Source organism: Mastomys coucha, unplaced genomic scaffold (assembly GCF_008632895.1).
Source record: "Mastomys coucha isolate ucsf_1 unplaced genomic scaffold, UCSF_Mcou_1 pScaffold20, whole genome shotgun sequence".
In the NCBI taxonomy this organism is placed as follows: domain Eukaryota; kingdom Metazoa; phylum Chordata; class Mammalia; order Rodentia; family Muridae; genus Mastomys; species Mastomys coucha.
Window position 1 is genome coordinate 31,683,961 of NW_022196903.1, and position 17,664 is coordinate 31,701,624.

Here is a 17,664-nt window from a genome sequence, read left to right on the forward strand (position 1 = left end):
AAAAGGAAGTAGAAGGGTCTGGTTTGGTGAGAGAGCTAAAGAGGAGCTTTCGGGCTTTGACTTACTGCATTGCATGTGCTGAGCAAGGGTTAATATCAGCAGAAGGATTTTGCTAAAACAACCACATGTGGGGTGATGAGATATTTTCCCTGAATCTGTTGCTTTTGGCTGCATTGTTACTGGCCTTGCATTATCCAAGCCAGTTCCGTTGGTCTCCTGGAGAGTCTTTGAACTATATAATACCCTTGAAAAATCTCCCTTCTGCTTAGCCAACTGGTGTGGATTTTGAAGCACCTAAAATCACTGGAAGACACAGGTTTTTCCTGATTAAATTAACCTTCATTAATTAAAATGGTTTTGTTTCCTAAACAAATAAAAGCTTTAATATTCAATAGATTCATTCCCTGGGTCTTCACTGCAAGGCTGGTAATAATTAGCTAAGTTCCAATTAACCCTAGAGGTTCTCAAAGCAACGCTGGCTGGCTGGAACCCTAGGAAAATGATACCCATTTTATGTAACATTCATTTCCCCTTGTTGCTTCTCTCTTCTTCTGGATATGCCGAAAGGAAGTTCTCTTGGGTTAAGTGAGTTCTCCACATGCAAATGTGGGAATTCTTAAATAATAAGATTCAAGAAGATACCCTGTATCATTGAGATTGTGGGCTGAGCCTGAAGGATGGGATTTGCATAATGTTGACAGAGCAGCAGCTAGTATCCTTTCTACATTTTAAGAGGCTGGCTTGAGCTGGAATGAATTTTAACACAATTCTTGCTTGAATGTGATAATTAATAGTTTTGCAATTGTTCAGATGGAAATGGAAACTCAAGACATTCTAGATCTCTTTCTTTTTCTAATCAGCTATTCTAAACTTTTACCTTATTAGCAATGGTCAGGTCTCAAAGAGAGTGTCCAGTTTGTTGTCTACTTAGTAGTGAGTGTTCAAAGTCCTATCAACAACCATGTTCCATTTTGAAATTTAGTTACATAGTCTTCATATTAACCCATGAGCATTTTCTGAACTAAAGTATAAGAAAGTTTAAAGAAATGGAAACAAGACCAAACAGACCTTGACTGTGCGTTCGATGACAGAGATGGGACTAAGGCTATAAGCTCAGAGGTTCAAATATTTGAAATAATTAAATGTGTTTTAATGATCACCAGTTCTCCACAAAACCACAATATCTTATGCCATTTATTTGGAAAAGTCTGAAAGTTATTAAAAAGTCCCTTTCAGGTGAGTCTCACATATGAAAAACAAAAAGGAAACCTGTCCAGAAGACAAACAAGAACAAAACTTGGAACTCCAGCCCCTGCTGTTAGACTCCAGATGGGATGGCCGTGGCTGAGCTCTCAATTTTTTTGCTATATTGACTTGTTACATAGAGGCTAGATCAGATAATAGGCCACTTCCCAGAAGACCCTCTCCCATTTTATGAGTGTAGACAGAAAAGAGAATACCTCACATGTTAAACGTTTCATGAGTTGACAAGATGGGAATTGGCACGGTGTAACTGAAGTGGCAAGGACAAAGACGGCATCTCCCATACTATCTGAAGATGACCCGAGTGCCCGGTCTATGGTTTACAAGTTATGGGGCCTCTGGCACAGCCAATGAACCTATCTGAGCATGCACTTTCTCGGAACACTTAGGATAAATAAATGCTATTGCTCAGAGTTGCTTTGAGATTCAAATTAAATGAGGAAGGGGGCTCCTATCAGAGTTCCCATTTAAAACTAGTGAGTTCTTACTGCTCTCTGCTGTACTGAATTAAAATAAGAGGAAGGACTGATGACTTATGCTTTGCTGAGTAAAGGAAAACAGTCATTTATACTATACTATGTTAGAATATGCTTTGGTAAAGAAATATTGATATTTCCACAACACTCTGGAGGGCTTCATGAGCAGAGCCTTCTCCACTTTAGCATATATTTACCATGTGAATATTTATTAATCATCTATTAGGTATATTTCTTGCTCAGGGCACAATTGATACACTGAAAACCAAAATAGGCCAGGCCTTGATTCTCCTGACACTCATTCTATACCTGATCTTTTCCAGAACTCTTCCAAATAATGTCTGTGTGTGGAGGGGCACATATTTTCTCTCATTTAGCCCTCTGGCATGAGGCTCTACAGAGCTTGATCTCTCTTAGATCAAAGAAAAAATAAACTTTAGTACTAGATTCCTATTACTATGATTTCCGTAACATGTGAGCAGGTTAAAAAAAAAAAAAAAAGGAGTACAGATGTAGAGCTTGCCAAACCTTGATTCTGTTATTCCTGAGAGATACACCACTGGGAAAGGACTGGTGTCTGTCTGTCTCCTCTCTAATACTGCTACATGGGATCTTATGAGATGGTACCTGTACAGTACCAAGAGCAATGGTCAAGAGGGAGAATAATCATGATAATGACCATGGATGCTCTGACTTAGTAGTACCTGCTACTCCAACACCGGAAGAAAATGATCTCTCTCAAGACTCAAGATACAGAAAAGAGGAGGCTGCAGTATTGATGTACTATTACTTGGGAAACAGTACGAAAATATATAATTCCCAAGTGGCACTGGTTGCATTTTATTTTTTTAAAAAAAATCACATCAAGGAATGTGTTTGTATATCCCATTTTTTGAAAAATCTCCAGTCTTCCACATCTCCCTCTCTCATCTTGTATAGTAACATTTATTATTTGTGCAGACTGTGTAGTGCAAAAATGACATTTATGAAATTTTTCACTGTTTTACATGGAAAAAAATGATTATTTTTAACAAGGGCCTGTTAGGGCAAGGGGAAAATTATATTTGGATGGCCTATGATCTATAAAATGCCTAAAATGGAATTCCGAAACAGGAGATACACTCAGGCTAATCCATGTTAAGTTAGTTACTAGCCTTCATTATTTAATATGAATAAACCTTGCAGAACATCTATCTACCTGAGGTATTTTCATGTGGTAAAACCATTAAGTCATTGACAATCACTAGGTTATAAAAAGGAAAATAACTGAAATATCAAAAGCAGTTCAACTAAAATGGAGGCTCCTTCTATTATCTTTATTGAATATCCATAAGAATTCTTTTCAGTTGTGAACTATTAAGGTTTTTTTGACAGTTTTTATATTCATTACCTCACTATCACCCTGGGCTCCTTCTGACTTTTCCTCCTCTTTTATTAATCTGCATTTCCTCTCCTACACTACCACAGGGATGGTGTGTATATGGACATCATCTCTGTCAGGGGAGTTCATACTGGAACATGAAAACTTTTCAATTTTAACCATGTAACAACATTTTCTAAGAATCATTCATCCTTATAGAAACAATGGTGATCTGGTGGGTCTGATTAAAGACTGCGCAGTGGAAATTTTTTATGTTGTCATGGAAAATTCTAGAACACAATCCGGGCAAAGAATCACTGTGCTGGAGCAAAGAGAACTCCTCAAGTTCTCTCCCTTTCAAGTCTCTCTTGGTGCCACATTGGTTCAATTGCTGCTTTGAATGAGTCAATCTAAAGACTGAATATCTGAACTCTTCCATTTCTGAAAATGGCTCCTGCTTTTTAGCTGGTTGTGGCTAGGTATGTCATGCTTAGAAAGTCACTAAAGCTCCCCAGGAAGGCAGCCAAACCCTCAGATCCAGCATCTGAGGTCTCACAATACCCAGCCATCCTGAGATTGGAGGTGGCCCTTTCCATTGCCAACTCCATCAAAAGATGAAAAACTTGGCATATGGAAAGAAACCCTTCTTGTCATCAGTACAAGCCACCAGCCATTCTCAGCTTCTGGGGGCAGTTCTTTTTTCTTATTTTGGCTAACCACCAGCATTTATCTGAATTTCTCCTTACAATGAATCTGACGGGATGAATTTTCAAGTTTATTTTGAGAGTCAAGTACAAGGAGAGGTCAAGGGGGTATTTTAATTTGGATTTCATTGATGCTTATGCCATGAATTGTCAAGGGGAGCTACACAAAGAACCACAGCACGGGCAGCAAAGATAATAGGCATGCATTCCCTCACAATTCTAGAGACTGTAAGTCTGAGATCAAAGTGTTGGACTGACCTGATTTCTTCTCTCTGCGGCTGGCACTTCTCCTCCTGTGTCCTTGGATGACTCTCCCACTGAGGGTGTCTGTTTCCTAATCTCCTCTTATAAGAAAATCAACCATATTGGATTTGGACCCACTCCTATGACCTCATTTGAACTTAGTTATCTCTTGAAAGTCCATACTTATAAATATAGTCACATTCTGAGATATGGGTCGGGGTTAGACTTGAAAATAGAGATTTGGGAGAGACAGAATTCAATCCATCATACCCATGAATTGAAAGGATTCACCACCTCTTGGCATGAAACCATGGCTATGTTGGTCTTCTTTACCATCTCCAGCATGAATGCAGAACCTGGCATTCTTGAAACAAGTGCTCTTTCTCTGTCTCTGTCTCTCTGTCTCTGTCTCTCTATCTCTGTCTCTGTCTCTGTCTCTCTCTCTCTCTATATATATATATATATATACATATATATATGAATGTATGTATATATGTGTGTATATATTAGTTTTAGACTTCTATGATGAATGAGCTTGGAAGGTTGAAATACCTCAAGCATGTAAAGTCTCTGAAATGAGTACAAAATATATAAAACTTACCATCTTATGTAGTGGACATAAGAAATATAAACTGTATTGTTCCTGATTCTGTGAAATTTATCTCATAAATAGTCTGGGAGAGGTTTGATTTAAAGTTTTCTGTATTATGAACTACATAAGTTTATTTATCTTGTCCCAATTTAAAATTTAGAATAACAGATGTTAGTTATCCAAACAACAGCCCTCTTAACTGCCATGTTTTGCTAAGGCATTCCATTGTATTCTTGTTCATGTATGCAAAGAATTTCCACTTAAGCTCAGAGACTACCTCCTCAAAGTATCTCAGCCAATGGGCATTATTCAATTACTGTCCTAAAGTAACTCTCTTTACCTTCTCTTTGAGAATCTCTGGAGTCTGCCTGAGTCTGTCAGTCTAGTGAGACTGTCAGAAAGACAGCTTCTTACCTTGAGGCTTGGGCTTGGTGAGTTTGCCACAGGGCTTGGAGATAGTGACAGTTTTCTGACAATCAGCATTGTGCAGAGCTCGCTTCAGACTGCCAGTTCTGGTCTTCAAGGCGGTATTGAGGTCACATTCTCCCCAAGCCTGGAACTGGTACTTGCACTCAGCTAAAAGATACAACACAATGAAAGGAAAATCCTTAAGAAAGCTCATCATGGTGACAGTAAGGACACAGTTTTGATGTTAACTGGTTGTATTTAAGTTATGGTACATGAAGTTATGAGAAATAACACAAAGAAATTCCATACACTCTTCACTCAATTCCCCTAATTTTTGTACCTTGAATAACTATAGGTCTATCATGTGAAAAAGGACATTCCAAGAGTGTAGTGAGACTTTTTCAGTTTTATATGCATGAACATGTATAGTTCTATCAGTGTGAATGCATATGAACAACAGCATTAATATACATGATCCCAGTGTAAGGGGTGTGGGTGTCACCTTATCTTAGCCTTCTTATCGCCTAAACTCCTTACAACCACAAATCTCTTCCCCAGCATTTTTCAATTCTATAAAGGGAAATGTAAAACTATGTGAAGGTTTGTGACTAGCTACTCTGTTACCCATGGAGTCTAGGAGATGGTAAGTGATCCTCTTGAATTGGAGTACTGATAGTTGTGAGTGGTGAACAACAGATGCTCCTCACAACTGAGCCATCTCTCCAGCTCTGAGACTAGCTATTTCTTTGCTTAGCATAAATTTCAGGCAACCAACTTAAGTTACATAAATCAATAGTATATACTTTTATACATATAAGTAAAATTCTATGATATAGATATATCAAAGTTTATTTATCCATTTACCAGATGAAAGATGCCTAGATTGCTTCTAGTTTTTGGCTAGAATATATACACAAATGCAAATACTATAGATTCATACACAGGGTTTTGGAAAAACATGTTTTATTTTCTCTTAGAAAAAAAGTCGAAGAAACTAATGAGTAACATGCTGAAGTCAACTAATATTTAGTTTCATATAAACATATAACAAACAACCCTTCCCAAAAGTAATGTTCTTTCTTAATATAGCTTGCTATTTTCTGTTTCCACTGACAATAAACCCATCACCTAGCATCTCTGCATCTTCACTGGCTTTTAGCATCATAGACTTTCAATCCACCATTCTGATGGGCATATAGTAATACATCGCCAGAATTTCAACCTCTGTTTCCTTAACTGGACAAAGAAATTGATTATCTCCAAGTGTCTATTTGTTACTACATATTCTCCCCAAAAGACATGTCTGTTAATATAGCTTACTAAATTCCTTCCTGGCTACTTATGGCTGTTTGTTTGCTTTGATTCTATATTGATTTTTGAGACTTTTGTAGATGTTCAAGTATGAGTCCTTTAAGATACATCTTATAACAATTTTTATAAGTGAATCTTAACACTGCCTCATACTATTTAAAGTCTAATTTATAAGAAATTTATGGTCTTTATGTCAGTTACTGACATTCATAAAAATGGACTCCTGAGTTACAGAGGAAGTCAGGCTACATGTTGAGTAGACGTTCTCCATCTTCACTCACATTTAGGCCATGGTGTGTCCTACATAGCATAGGTGGGAAACTGTGGCCATTATGTTCCAAGGTGGCCAAGAAAAACACTACAAAGTATGCTATGTAGAAAGGAAAGCCATTTGGGATTTTTTAATTGGGATAGGAGTACTATCCTATATATTCATCTATGTCAGTGGTTCTCAACCTGTGGGTCTTGACCTTTTTGGGGGTTGAACAACCATTTCATAGCAGTCACCTAAGACCACCAGAAAACACAAATATTTACATTATGATTCATAACAGTAGAAAATTCTATCCCCAGCATTCCCATGGACTAAACCACCAACCAAACAGTACACATGGAGGGACCCATGGCTCCAACCCCATATGTAGCAGAGGATGGCCTTGTTGGACATCAAGGTGAGGAGAGTCACTTGGTCCTGTGAAGGCTCCCCAGTGCAGGGGAATGCCAGGACAGGGAAGCAGTAGTGGGTGGGTTGGTGAGCAGGGGAAGGGGGGATGTGGTAGGGGATTTGCAGAGGGGAAACCAGAAAAGGGGATAACATTTGAAATGTAAATAAAGAAAATAACTAATTAAAAAACATCAAAACAAACAAACAAACAAAAAAGCAAGAAGCAGCATCAAGAAAAAAAACAGTAGAAAATTTACAGTTATGAAGTAGCAGCAAAAATAACTTTATGATTAGGGGTCATCACAACATAAGGAATTATATTAAAGGGATAGGAGAAGATGAATCATGGGATGAAGGGATTGCCTCATGCACACGATGGATCAAAGTTTGATCTCCAGAACCTACCTAAAAAGCTTAGCAGGTATGGTAACCACCTGTGAACCCAGCGTTCTGGAGGCAGAGACAGGGACGGCTTACTACCTTTACTAGTGCAATCACTTAGTTCCAGATTCAGAAACTTAGAGAGATCAGGCTTCAGAAACAGACGAGAGCAACCGAGAAAGAACCTCCAACACCAGCCTCTGGTGGCTACACATACACCCATACACACGTACCTAAACTCACAAATATGCAAATGCACATGAACACTACACAGTATACAGCACATGCTTGTACGTAGATCAATAGTTTTTACTCTCCATAATGCTGCAACCCTTTCATACAGTTTCTTGTGTTGTGGTGACCCCCCACCAACCATAAAATTATTTTTGTTGCTTTTTCAAAACTGTAATTTTTCTACTATTAAGTTTTCTGATGGCTTTAGGCAACTTCTGCGAAGGGGATGTTCAATCCCCAAAGGGGTAGAGACCCACAAGTTGAGAACCACTGATGTAGATGAAAGCAGATAATTAAAAGTGGGAAATGTTGAATAATAGCTAAAGATAAAAATATTGATTTTTGAATTAAAATTGGAAGTGTTGAGAGAACTTGTATCAAGTAAACAGATTGGAACAGCATGGAAATGACTAGAATTAATGGGACAAAAGTCTATTAACATTGGCTCTGTCAGGGCCTGTTGAAGTCAGTGAGAGAATCTATAAACATATATGGAGGGTGGGAAGGGATTAAAGGAAAGGATCATCACAAGGGACACGAGGAAGAAGGATGAACACAAAAAAGGGAAAGTAGAGAGTGAAGTGGGGAATTTGATGGAGCGGGATGGGACCATTACTAGGTAAATGAGTACCAGTGCATACTTTATCCCTGTATAAGCAATGATTCTTAACGACTAACATTTTTGACTCCAAATGACATCAAGAGAGTCAGTCTTTCTGGCTGGTAAAGTGAGTTGCACTATGAGAAAAAAAATGGTAGATGCTAAAAATGTTGCTAAGTATCCTACAATGTCTAAGACAAAAACAAACACACACAACAAAAAAATCCAACCCCCGATATCATTAGTGCTGAATTGGAGGGACAAGCTTTCTGGTCACCTGGTGTCTAAGAAAATAAATTTATTTAATTTAATATAAACATTAGGTGGCCTTGGAAATTTTTTTGATAGAAAATTTCCAAACTATTTCATAAAGCAATGGGAGCACAGGGTGAGACTGACCTCCAAACTGCTTCTTCCAGTTGCAAGGGATCTTACATCTCTGAGTCTTCATGGTCTGTTTGCACTCGGCGCCGGTGCGAGTGCCCTCCCGGGTGCCCAGTCCACAGTCCCCGCTGGTGGGCACACACACACTCCACTGCCATTCTCCACAGTCAGATTTTTTCACCTTTTTTTCTGCAAAGAAGGAAACGAAAATCCATCACCATCCAGAACTGTTCTGAACTCCTAGCCATGATTAAGTTCATTCCTCAGCACCTCAATTGTGGAATCTAGGATTTTTACCTCTACCTACATTCTCCCATAAGACAGTAGGGGTGTGATAGATGTCTTCTCAATGATCAAGTCAACGCATGGATAAGAGAGAGAAAGGAAACCCAGGGGCTAGGGACAGAACTAAGGGTACTAAATCATGTGTGTGAGTCACTGGCATTTGCTTTTAGAAACAACTGTTTCTGAGTGGAAGCACCTTCTCTCTACCTGCTTTCTAGACACCACGACATGAGCTTTTCTACTCATGCTATCCCAGCTGTGATGGACTGACATCTCTGAAACTCTAAGGGAAATAAAACCTTCTTCCTCCTAAGTTCACTCCTCAGGTGTTTGAATGCAGAAACAAACGGTTGGGTGACACCCTTCAGATGGAATCTGAGGACTTGCGTGTCACCGATGGAACCTATGAGAGTATTACATATTATAAAAACAAATATTTCTGTAAAACTAAAAAGTTCTAACCCATTCTTGAAAAAGAGGAGGAATGTCTATTATAAGTGATAGTTGTGAGACTAGCAATTTCATTGCAAATGGATGGGTCTGGTTTTGTCTGGTAGATAAAATGACATAATAGAAATATGATTTAGGTTACAGACTAAGCCAGAACCCCAGCCACACAGCCAGCTGCAGCATAGTCATTCATAAGCATAATGGGATAACATAAGACAAGTCTCACTTAGCATTTCTCTAAATTATTGAAAGGAAGTTAGAAATGGTGGGAAGGACTAGGCAGGGAGCTGGTCTACATAAGTATGATCTAGTCATGGCCTCACGGGTATCGCCCTGTGAAGCATCTCTCTATGAATCCATTACTTACCAGGTTTCTCTTTCTTCCCGGCCTCAGCAGTGTCCACAGCTGCCAAGATGAAAATCAATGCCAGGAAGGCAGCTGCAAATTTTCGACGTTGCTGCTGGTATTGCTGGGACGACATTTCTGGGATGAAGAGAAAGAGAAAGGTAATTTCTACCTAAGTCAGGCTGAAGATCCCACTCCTTGCTGAAGCACTCTATGTGAAGCTTCTGGAATACTAGATTTTAAAAAACTATCAATTATTGCAAGCATAATTTTATTATTGCTCACCAACAGCTGTACAAAGCAATAAGTCGCATAGTCTCTCACATGAATATTGAAACATTCTTCATTTGTTAGATATGACACTGGACTTGTTAAAGCAAGAGAACTTCAAAGCAAATCTTAAGCAGAGCCCAAACCCAGTCTTGCTGTTTGCATCACTTGGTAATAACAGCTACAACCATCTTCAGGTTGTTTGGCACTTCCTAGAAACACTCATGGCATTATAGTCAGAACGGTCATGGCATTATAGTCATGGCATTATAGTCATGGCATTATAGTCATGGCATTATAGTCAGAACGGTCATGGCCAAGGATGGTCTACAATAGCATGGGCTGGATTTTTTATCTTTAGGTACATTTGGCAATGAGCTGAATCTCTGATCCTTTTCTCTCCATGATTATATCTAACATTAGTACCATTATCCCATTATTCATTAAAGTGAAACACAGAAATAGAGCTAGCATGCTATGAAACTATCAACTTATAAACTGACTTTACTCAAGTCCCATTAATTCCTCAGATCTAGGGAACAGTGATTACACTTGCTCAAAATATGAAATACTCCACACCTCACACAAGTCAAAATCCCTAGATAACACTAGGAAGATCCCTGTTAAACTTAAAGACATGTGTGATTACCATCTGTCAAGATGATCACCCTGCCTAAACATCCCCAAGGAAGCAATTGACTATAGAAACTTGCCTGACAGCCATTTACCTCCATCTTCTGTATTAATGGTGTTTTATAGGTCACATGAAAGTGCAGAAATAATCTTTGGCCTTTGTTAGCATGTGACATATTTTTCCAAGACTGGTAATAGACTAGTTTTATTTTATAATTTCTTTAGTGAACAATAAAACACTGTGTCTCTCTGTCTCTGTCTCTCTGAATCTCTATCTGTCTCTGTCTCTCTCTGTCTCTGTCTCTGTCTGTCTCTGTCTCTCTCTCTCTGTGTGTGTGTGTGTGTGTGTGTGAGAGAGAGAGAGAGAGAGAGAGAGAGAGAGAGAGAGAGAGAAAGAGAGAGAGAGAGACCATGGTTGAGAGAGAGAGAGAGAGAGAGAGAGAGAGACCATGGTTGCTAAGCTCATACTAATTTCCATGATGCTAGAATTGTCACTTATAGAATCTTCTATTTTGCTATCAATATCAATGACTGGATTCAGTAGTGTGAATAAACATATTCCACCTGAAACTAAAATTAACTAACATGAACCATACTTAGCTACTCAGCACCATTCCCATCCCCATCTACAATCTGGTATTGGCAGCTTTGCTCTTCCTAATGCTGGGTACTTTTTTGTGGTATGGAAAACTTTATTTTTTTCAATTTTTTTTTTATTAATCATTCCATTCATTTACATCTCAAATGATATCCCACTTCCCGGTTACCCCTCCGTCAACCCTCTATCCCATGATATCCCCCTTCCTGGTTACCCCTCCACCACCACCCCACCCCATATCTGCCCTCCCCTTTGCCTGTATGAGGGTTCTCCCCAACCCATCCACTCTCTCTCTCCACCACTCTAGCATTCCCCTACATTGGGGCATCAAACCTTCCTGGGACCAAGGGCCTCCCCTCCCATTGCAGTCAGATAAGGCTATCCTCTACTACACATGTATCTGGAACTATGAATCCTTCCAGGTACACTCCTTGGTTGGTAGTTTAGACTCTGGGGGAACTGGGTGGTCAGCCAGTCTATGTTGTTCTTCCAAAAGGGGGTGACAGTCTCACTGAAGTGCTCCTAGAAAATCTGAACTGAGTCCACATCTCATGACTAGACTCACTGATTTGCAAGCTTGTCAGAGTGCTCAGAAATGAATGTCCCATGCACTTCTATGATGCTCTTTTCCCTCTGATATTAAAAAACCTTTAAAATTACACCAACCAGAAACTATATTTCCCCCCAAAGGTACCTTCTTGAAGTGCCTAAGCACTGTGGTGAAACTTCTGAGAATTCTTAAGAGGCAAATTAACTGTTTCATTAATGGCTTTTCAATTTTATTTCAAATTAGATTTCACTTTCATGGATTAAAAACTACCTTAAATATAGCGTTATGATGTAGATTGTTGTGAGAATCTGAAAATTCCCACTGAGAAAGACGAACTCTGGAGAAAACTTTCTAACCAAGCAGTGAGTGATGATCCTCCCCGGTCTTAATAAATGTAGCTGATGAAGAGGCCAAAAGTCATTCTGACTAAGCTGATATTGTACTGTCTTAGCTTTTATGGGAGTGTAAAAAGAATAAGGATTTGAAAGAAGAGTAAAAGAACTGGAATGATTAAAATTACCCAAGTGCACCCAACAGTAGTTAGTAGTAATACCATTTGAGTGCTCCAAACAATACTCAGTTAACTTTTGGCACCTTCCTGGTACATAGATGCATGAGTAATTATGCAGATAACAGCTCGCATGTGGGATATGCAGAGTTGACTGTTTATCATCAGCATCAAATAAAACCAAAAGCTCTCCCTACATATAGTTTAACTCTGCTTGTTCTCCAACATGCTGGGTACCAGATGACTGCAGAAGGAAAAACAAGTCCCCCTCAGACACACAAAGCAATTAGGGAAGTGGGTAATTACATTTCACACTGAGAAAAAGAAACAATGGGAGGATAAAACTTACTAAATTGGCCCAAGTTCTTTTGAGAAGTGTCTTTCTTTCTTACCACCTTCTGCCATCTTTATTATATTTGACCTGACAGACATAATTCACTGTGGTTAACAAATTGAAGACTACCATAAATGGATGCTAGAATGTAGTAATATACTGTTGAGTTATCTCAATGAATCCTGAAACTCAATGACAAATAAAGGAACTAATTGGTGGAAAAGCATTCACTTTTTACCTCTTCTTCTGAAACAGGGCTAATTAGAATGTGTAGAAGATCCTCCTTCCTAAAGCATTATAGTGGAATATAGGATTTTGAAGGTGGCAATATCTGGTGTAAAAATAGGCAAGGATACCAGAAAATGTATCCTTGTTTATAAAAGGTAGTATAGCATCTGGAGGCAGAACTTTGTATTCAAAATTTAATGTCACCAGTAATGTTTTTCAGATTGTCTTTGAGCAAGTCAGAATATAACAACCAGTGGAACTGGTTTTGATATCAAAATATTGAGAGTAAGTAGTAGGGCGGCTAATAAAACAACTGCTGGAGACACTTACCACAAAATCTGTAGGATAGACATAGAGATAATCCAAAATACTAGGGATCCCATTATCAGCATGGCTTACCTCTACAGTTCTATAGTTTGCCTATTAAAAAAAAGTATCCTTTATGAATTAGAGGTTTGGTCCCCAACTCTAGCAAGTAGGGCATCGAGGAAGTGAGTATACTGTTAGAATAGTTCTGCCCTTATCAGTAATTTAATCCATGGATAAAATTAAAATATTGGATAGAGTATTAAGAGACAGTAGAGCTATAGAAGGTGGAGCCTTATTGAGGCAGCAGGTCACTAGAAACATGCATTTGAACAGTTATCCAGTCTCTTTGTGCTACTTCTCTCTGCTTGCCCACCTCTGTGAGATGAACAGACGTGCTTCTGTATTGCCTTGGTCCCAAAACAACAAGGCCTTCCAACACAGACTAAAACATTGAAGCTGTGAGGAAATAGAAATGTTTCCTTCTTTAAGCTATTTTAATTGTCTCTCATGGTGTTGAAAAGTTTAATACAAAATGCTCTTATATTTTATTGAAAAAATATAGTAAGCATCAAACTTGGCATTTTGCGTATTATATCAAAGCAAAAGCAAACAAAATGTCACGAGTCAGAGAAATGATTTAATTAAAATCAACTAATGACTACTTCAGACTTCATGGGACCCAAATTTATCCTGCTTTACTTTTTGGAAGCATAATAAAAATTCAGGGAACTTAACTCATGGTATATCCTTTGAGTTCAGAGCTCAGTGGTGAAAATCAGCAGCTATATCAATGCAATTGAACTTGTGTGAAGTGAAGAAAATAGCTCTGTTTACAGTTATATCCTATGCCTTTCCACATGGAAAGACGTTCCTCTTCCATTTTTTTATGTGAAGTATCTAATACAGAAAGAGCCCCAAGTGCTGGGAAGTTGTTCCTAAAACTTTGGTCTTGAAAAAGTCACAGAAACATAGTTTAAAACAGAGGAGTTCATTTTTAAACTAAAATAATGTTTTAGCCCCTTGGATCATAGGATATGTTGTACATAGATACTGTGCTAGAAATGATCATTGGTCTCCCCAGACATGTATTGTAAATAAAAGTGATCATCAAGTAGTTAAAAATGCACCTGTATGTCTGTAGATTATACTAGATATGTTGTGGTCAATTTGCCTTAACTCCTAAGAAATAGGATATCTTGTAAATTATAAAATAAAATACAAGACATTGAAAATCATGCAAAACCACATACTACCTGAGTGAATCTTTATAAAAATAGAACACTTTTCCAGGAACATCAAGGTACTTTGCATGTTCCTTGTCCCAAATACAGCTCATCTCTCAGGAAGTAAAAGAGAAATTCTTTCCGTTTATAGTATGAGGGCTTTATTGAAATATATTTAAGCCTACCTAATTTTAAAAATCTGAATACCTTTTAACTTGTTTTTAATGTACATGATTACCAGCCATTGATTTCTAGTTCTTGCTTCTTACATTCTTAGAAAATATAAACCATCTAATCAATGTATCCCAGATTCTGAATTTTGGTAATTATGGATTTAGGTCTAATTCAATATTCTTCCATCCAGGTGAAAATTAAAAACTGGATGAAGGAGCCTTCCCAGAATGATTTTGAGGACTGAACAATTTGCCATTTCTAATGCTAACCCTAATCCTAACCCATGCCTCCTTTTGGACCTTGTTCTCCTGATTCTAATGAAATCTCTGAATCACTAAATTTCCCTAAGTTATCCACTAATTAGTTCAGTAGTAGTTAACTAGTAAAATATAAAAAACATAACAGTTCAAAATTAAAACAAACTAAACATATTATAGATTTAAGTAGTGTTTACCTTTCTAAAGAAAAAAATAGGACATCCATGTACTTATTTAGATAAAATATCACAGAAATTTCTGTCATGGGTTCTGATTTGGTAAAATACCGAGAATTTCATTTAGACTAAAACCATGTAGCCTTTCAGCTCTGACTCCTATCAGTCTTAACAGAGTGTATAAGTTTCTTGAAAATTGCTGTCTCTGTCAAACTTAGCTCTAAGTGCCCAGAAGCATGCATTTGATAAATAATATTTGATATTTATTTTATAATACGACTGATATCTAGGTATATTTGTTAATTATCTGTTGGATCAGATGAGTCAAATAGCTTAAATTGTCTGTGCTATTCCTTTACTATTTTTATCTTATGTGATCCCAAAAGTAGAGATTTAGTTTTACATTTTTAGAATTTTCTAGTTTCTTCATGAGCATTTTAATGTCTATCTACTATAATTGGGTAGAGGAACAATTAAGAGTTTAGAGCAATGGTTCTCAACCTTCTTAATGCTGTGACCATTTAATATAGTACCTCATGTTGTGGTAACCCACAAACCATAAAGTTATTTCATTGCTACTTTATAACTATAATTTTGTTACTGATATGAATCATAATGCAAATATCTAATATGTAGGATATCTGGCATGTGAATCTCCCAAAGGGGCCACAACCTATAGATTGATAACCACTGTTTTAAAGGGAGATGAAACAGTTCATTCTGCAGAGAACATTCTTTAGCTCAGACAGTAAACAATTAAAAAGATTCTGGAAGTCCCTGAAACCTAGCAGACACACTAGGCTCCACCCTTACCACATCACTATAAACAGTAAGGACTGCTGAAATACACTCTGAGACCATCCAAGCCACCTGAAAAAGAGACCAGCAAAGCTGTCTAGAAGACAAGGTAAATCAGTCAAGCTTTTAAGAAGAGGCTCAGATCAATCTAAATACCTGGAAAGGAGTCTTTCAAGCCCATTGAGCTGCCTGGAATATGTGCAGTGCAATCCAGTTTTCATAGAAAACTTTTGGGTTATGCAGGTATCTTTGAGTATGTTTTCTGCTCCTGACAGTGATGGCTCCTCTATATTCTTGTAAGTAACCCCAGTCAAACTCATTGGTTCAACAAATTCAGCATTTTTGCTTTCTTATTTGAATCTGTCATTGGTTCTCTATCTGGGGTTAAACATTTATTTATGTTTACCTAAAGACAGAGTCACACAACATCTAGCACACAACATATTCACTGTATCTTTCTTCTCTGTATTCTTCTGTGTTACACTGCATCCCTCTTATCAGTTTGTCTTTAACCAATGTTGCCAGTGGTGTGTTCCTATAACTAGTTAATGTTATCCTGTCTCCTGATCCACCACCTTTCCTCTCTGATTTTCTTTTACAATGTCCTCCTTTGAAGCCAAGCTTCCCAGACCAAATCAAAAGTTTCTTCTCACTTAATATGAGTGTCCCTCCCATATTATCATCTCTCCTCTTACCATCAATATATCTTTAGCTAGAAGGAAGTATTATACTTCTTTAACCCTACAATATTATAATCTACCCATGTCTGTGCTGTTCCATGTAATAAATTCTTCCCCAAATCTGTCTACCTGGTTGAACTTGATCAACTAGCATGGTTGAGTCCAACAATTTTACCCTCTCTGAAGTCTTTGCCTAAGTCATCTTATGTTCTTTTGCTTTGGGACTCACTGTCCCGTGCCTAGTCTAGATACTTTGATGACATACAACCCCTGAATGCCATAGTCACATGTTACAAAATCTGTGAAATGAAGCAGGCAGAACAGGCATGATCTCCCATGACTGTTCAATCTAAGAAGAAATACATTTAGTAAACAGAATATAGCTTATAGGTAAAGTAAATAAGTGAAAAAAAGAACCTGCTAGCCACTGTGCCAACTAATTGTGCATCTAAAGCACACATACATACACACACACACACACACACACACACACACACACACACGGACACGCACACGCACACGCACACGCACACGCACGCACGCACACGCATGCATGCACGCACGCACGCACGCACACACACACACACACACACACCTGTTTGCTCACCTGGGTTAGTTTTTCTGTAGTACAGAAATGAACTTGTTAAAGTTTTGTTCTTGTTTGCTAATTATAAGTCTATGCCCAGAGGGCAAGGTCTGTAGAATCATGATACATGCTGGCCATGGAAGTCACACTGAAGTCTGGAGGTAGAATGCAGACACATGAGAACACATCCCAGGGGATGTGCAGAGCACAATATTTTTCTTCAAGAGGAGCTAAAATATGTCTTATTTCTCATTTTTAAAGCCTATTGAATCTATTGCCCCCATGGTGCTTGGGAAGTGCAGACCTTGTTAAGACTGGTTTATTGTAAGTCAGAAGCCTGTTAGACAAATATAATACCCTTCTTTTATCTTTATGCTTTACAAATTTATGGAATGGTTATTTTGTTGCTTCCTATATTATACTCGAGAATTTGTTCCTAAAGGAGATTTTTATTGTTTTGATTGTAGTTTTCCTTATTCTTTGGTCACCTTTCTTATCATTTTTATTAGCTTCACATTGGTCTATTGTAAAAAGATCAGGCCATTTCCCTGGAGTCTTACTGTCTTATAAATTAGCTTATGATATTGCTAAGTCATCATTTATTCCAGCCTTCTTTTTTTTTTTTTTTAAGATTTATT

General features: G+C 37.9%; 1 protein-coding gene and 1 long non-coding RNA gene across 2 annotated transcripts in view; one reads left to right on the top strand and one right to left on the bottom strand.

Moving 5' to 3' along the window:
* Ptn (pleiotrophin) overlaps window positions 1-17,664 on the bottom strand; it is a 90,219-nt gene that overhangs the window by 12,151 nt on the left and 60,404 nt on the right. The window contains exons 2-4 of the mRNA XM_031381540.1: window positions 9,724-9,840; window positions 8,637-8,810; window positions 5,053-5,214 (exon numbers count right to left, since the gene is read on the bottom strand). Of these exons, the coding sequence (XP_031237400.1) occupies window positions 5,053-5,214; window positions 8,637-8,810; window positions 9,724-9,838 (451 nt within the window). The 5' untranslated portion in view covers window positions 9,839-9,840. The remainder of the gene's footprint in view (window positions 1-5,052; window positions 5,215-8,636; window positions 8,811-9,723; window positions 9,841-17,664) is intronic.
* The window catches only part of LOC116098731, a 54,780-nt gene continuing 46,870 nt past the window's right edge, over window positions 9,755-17,664 (top strand). The window contains exon 1 of the long non-coding RNA XR_004121928.1: window positions 9,755-9,863. This is a non-coding gene — a long non-coding RNA (uncharacterized LOC116098731). The remainder of the gene's footprint in view (window positions 9,864-17,664) is intronic.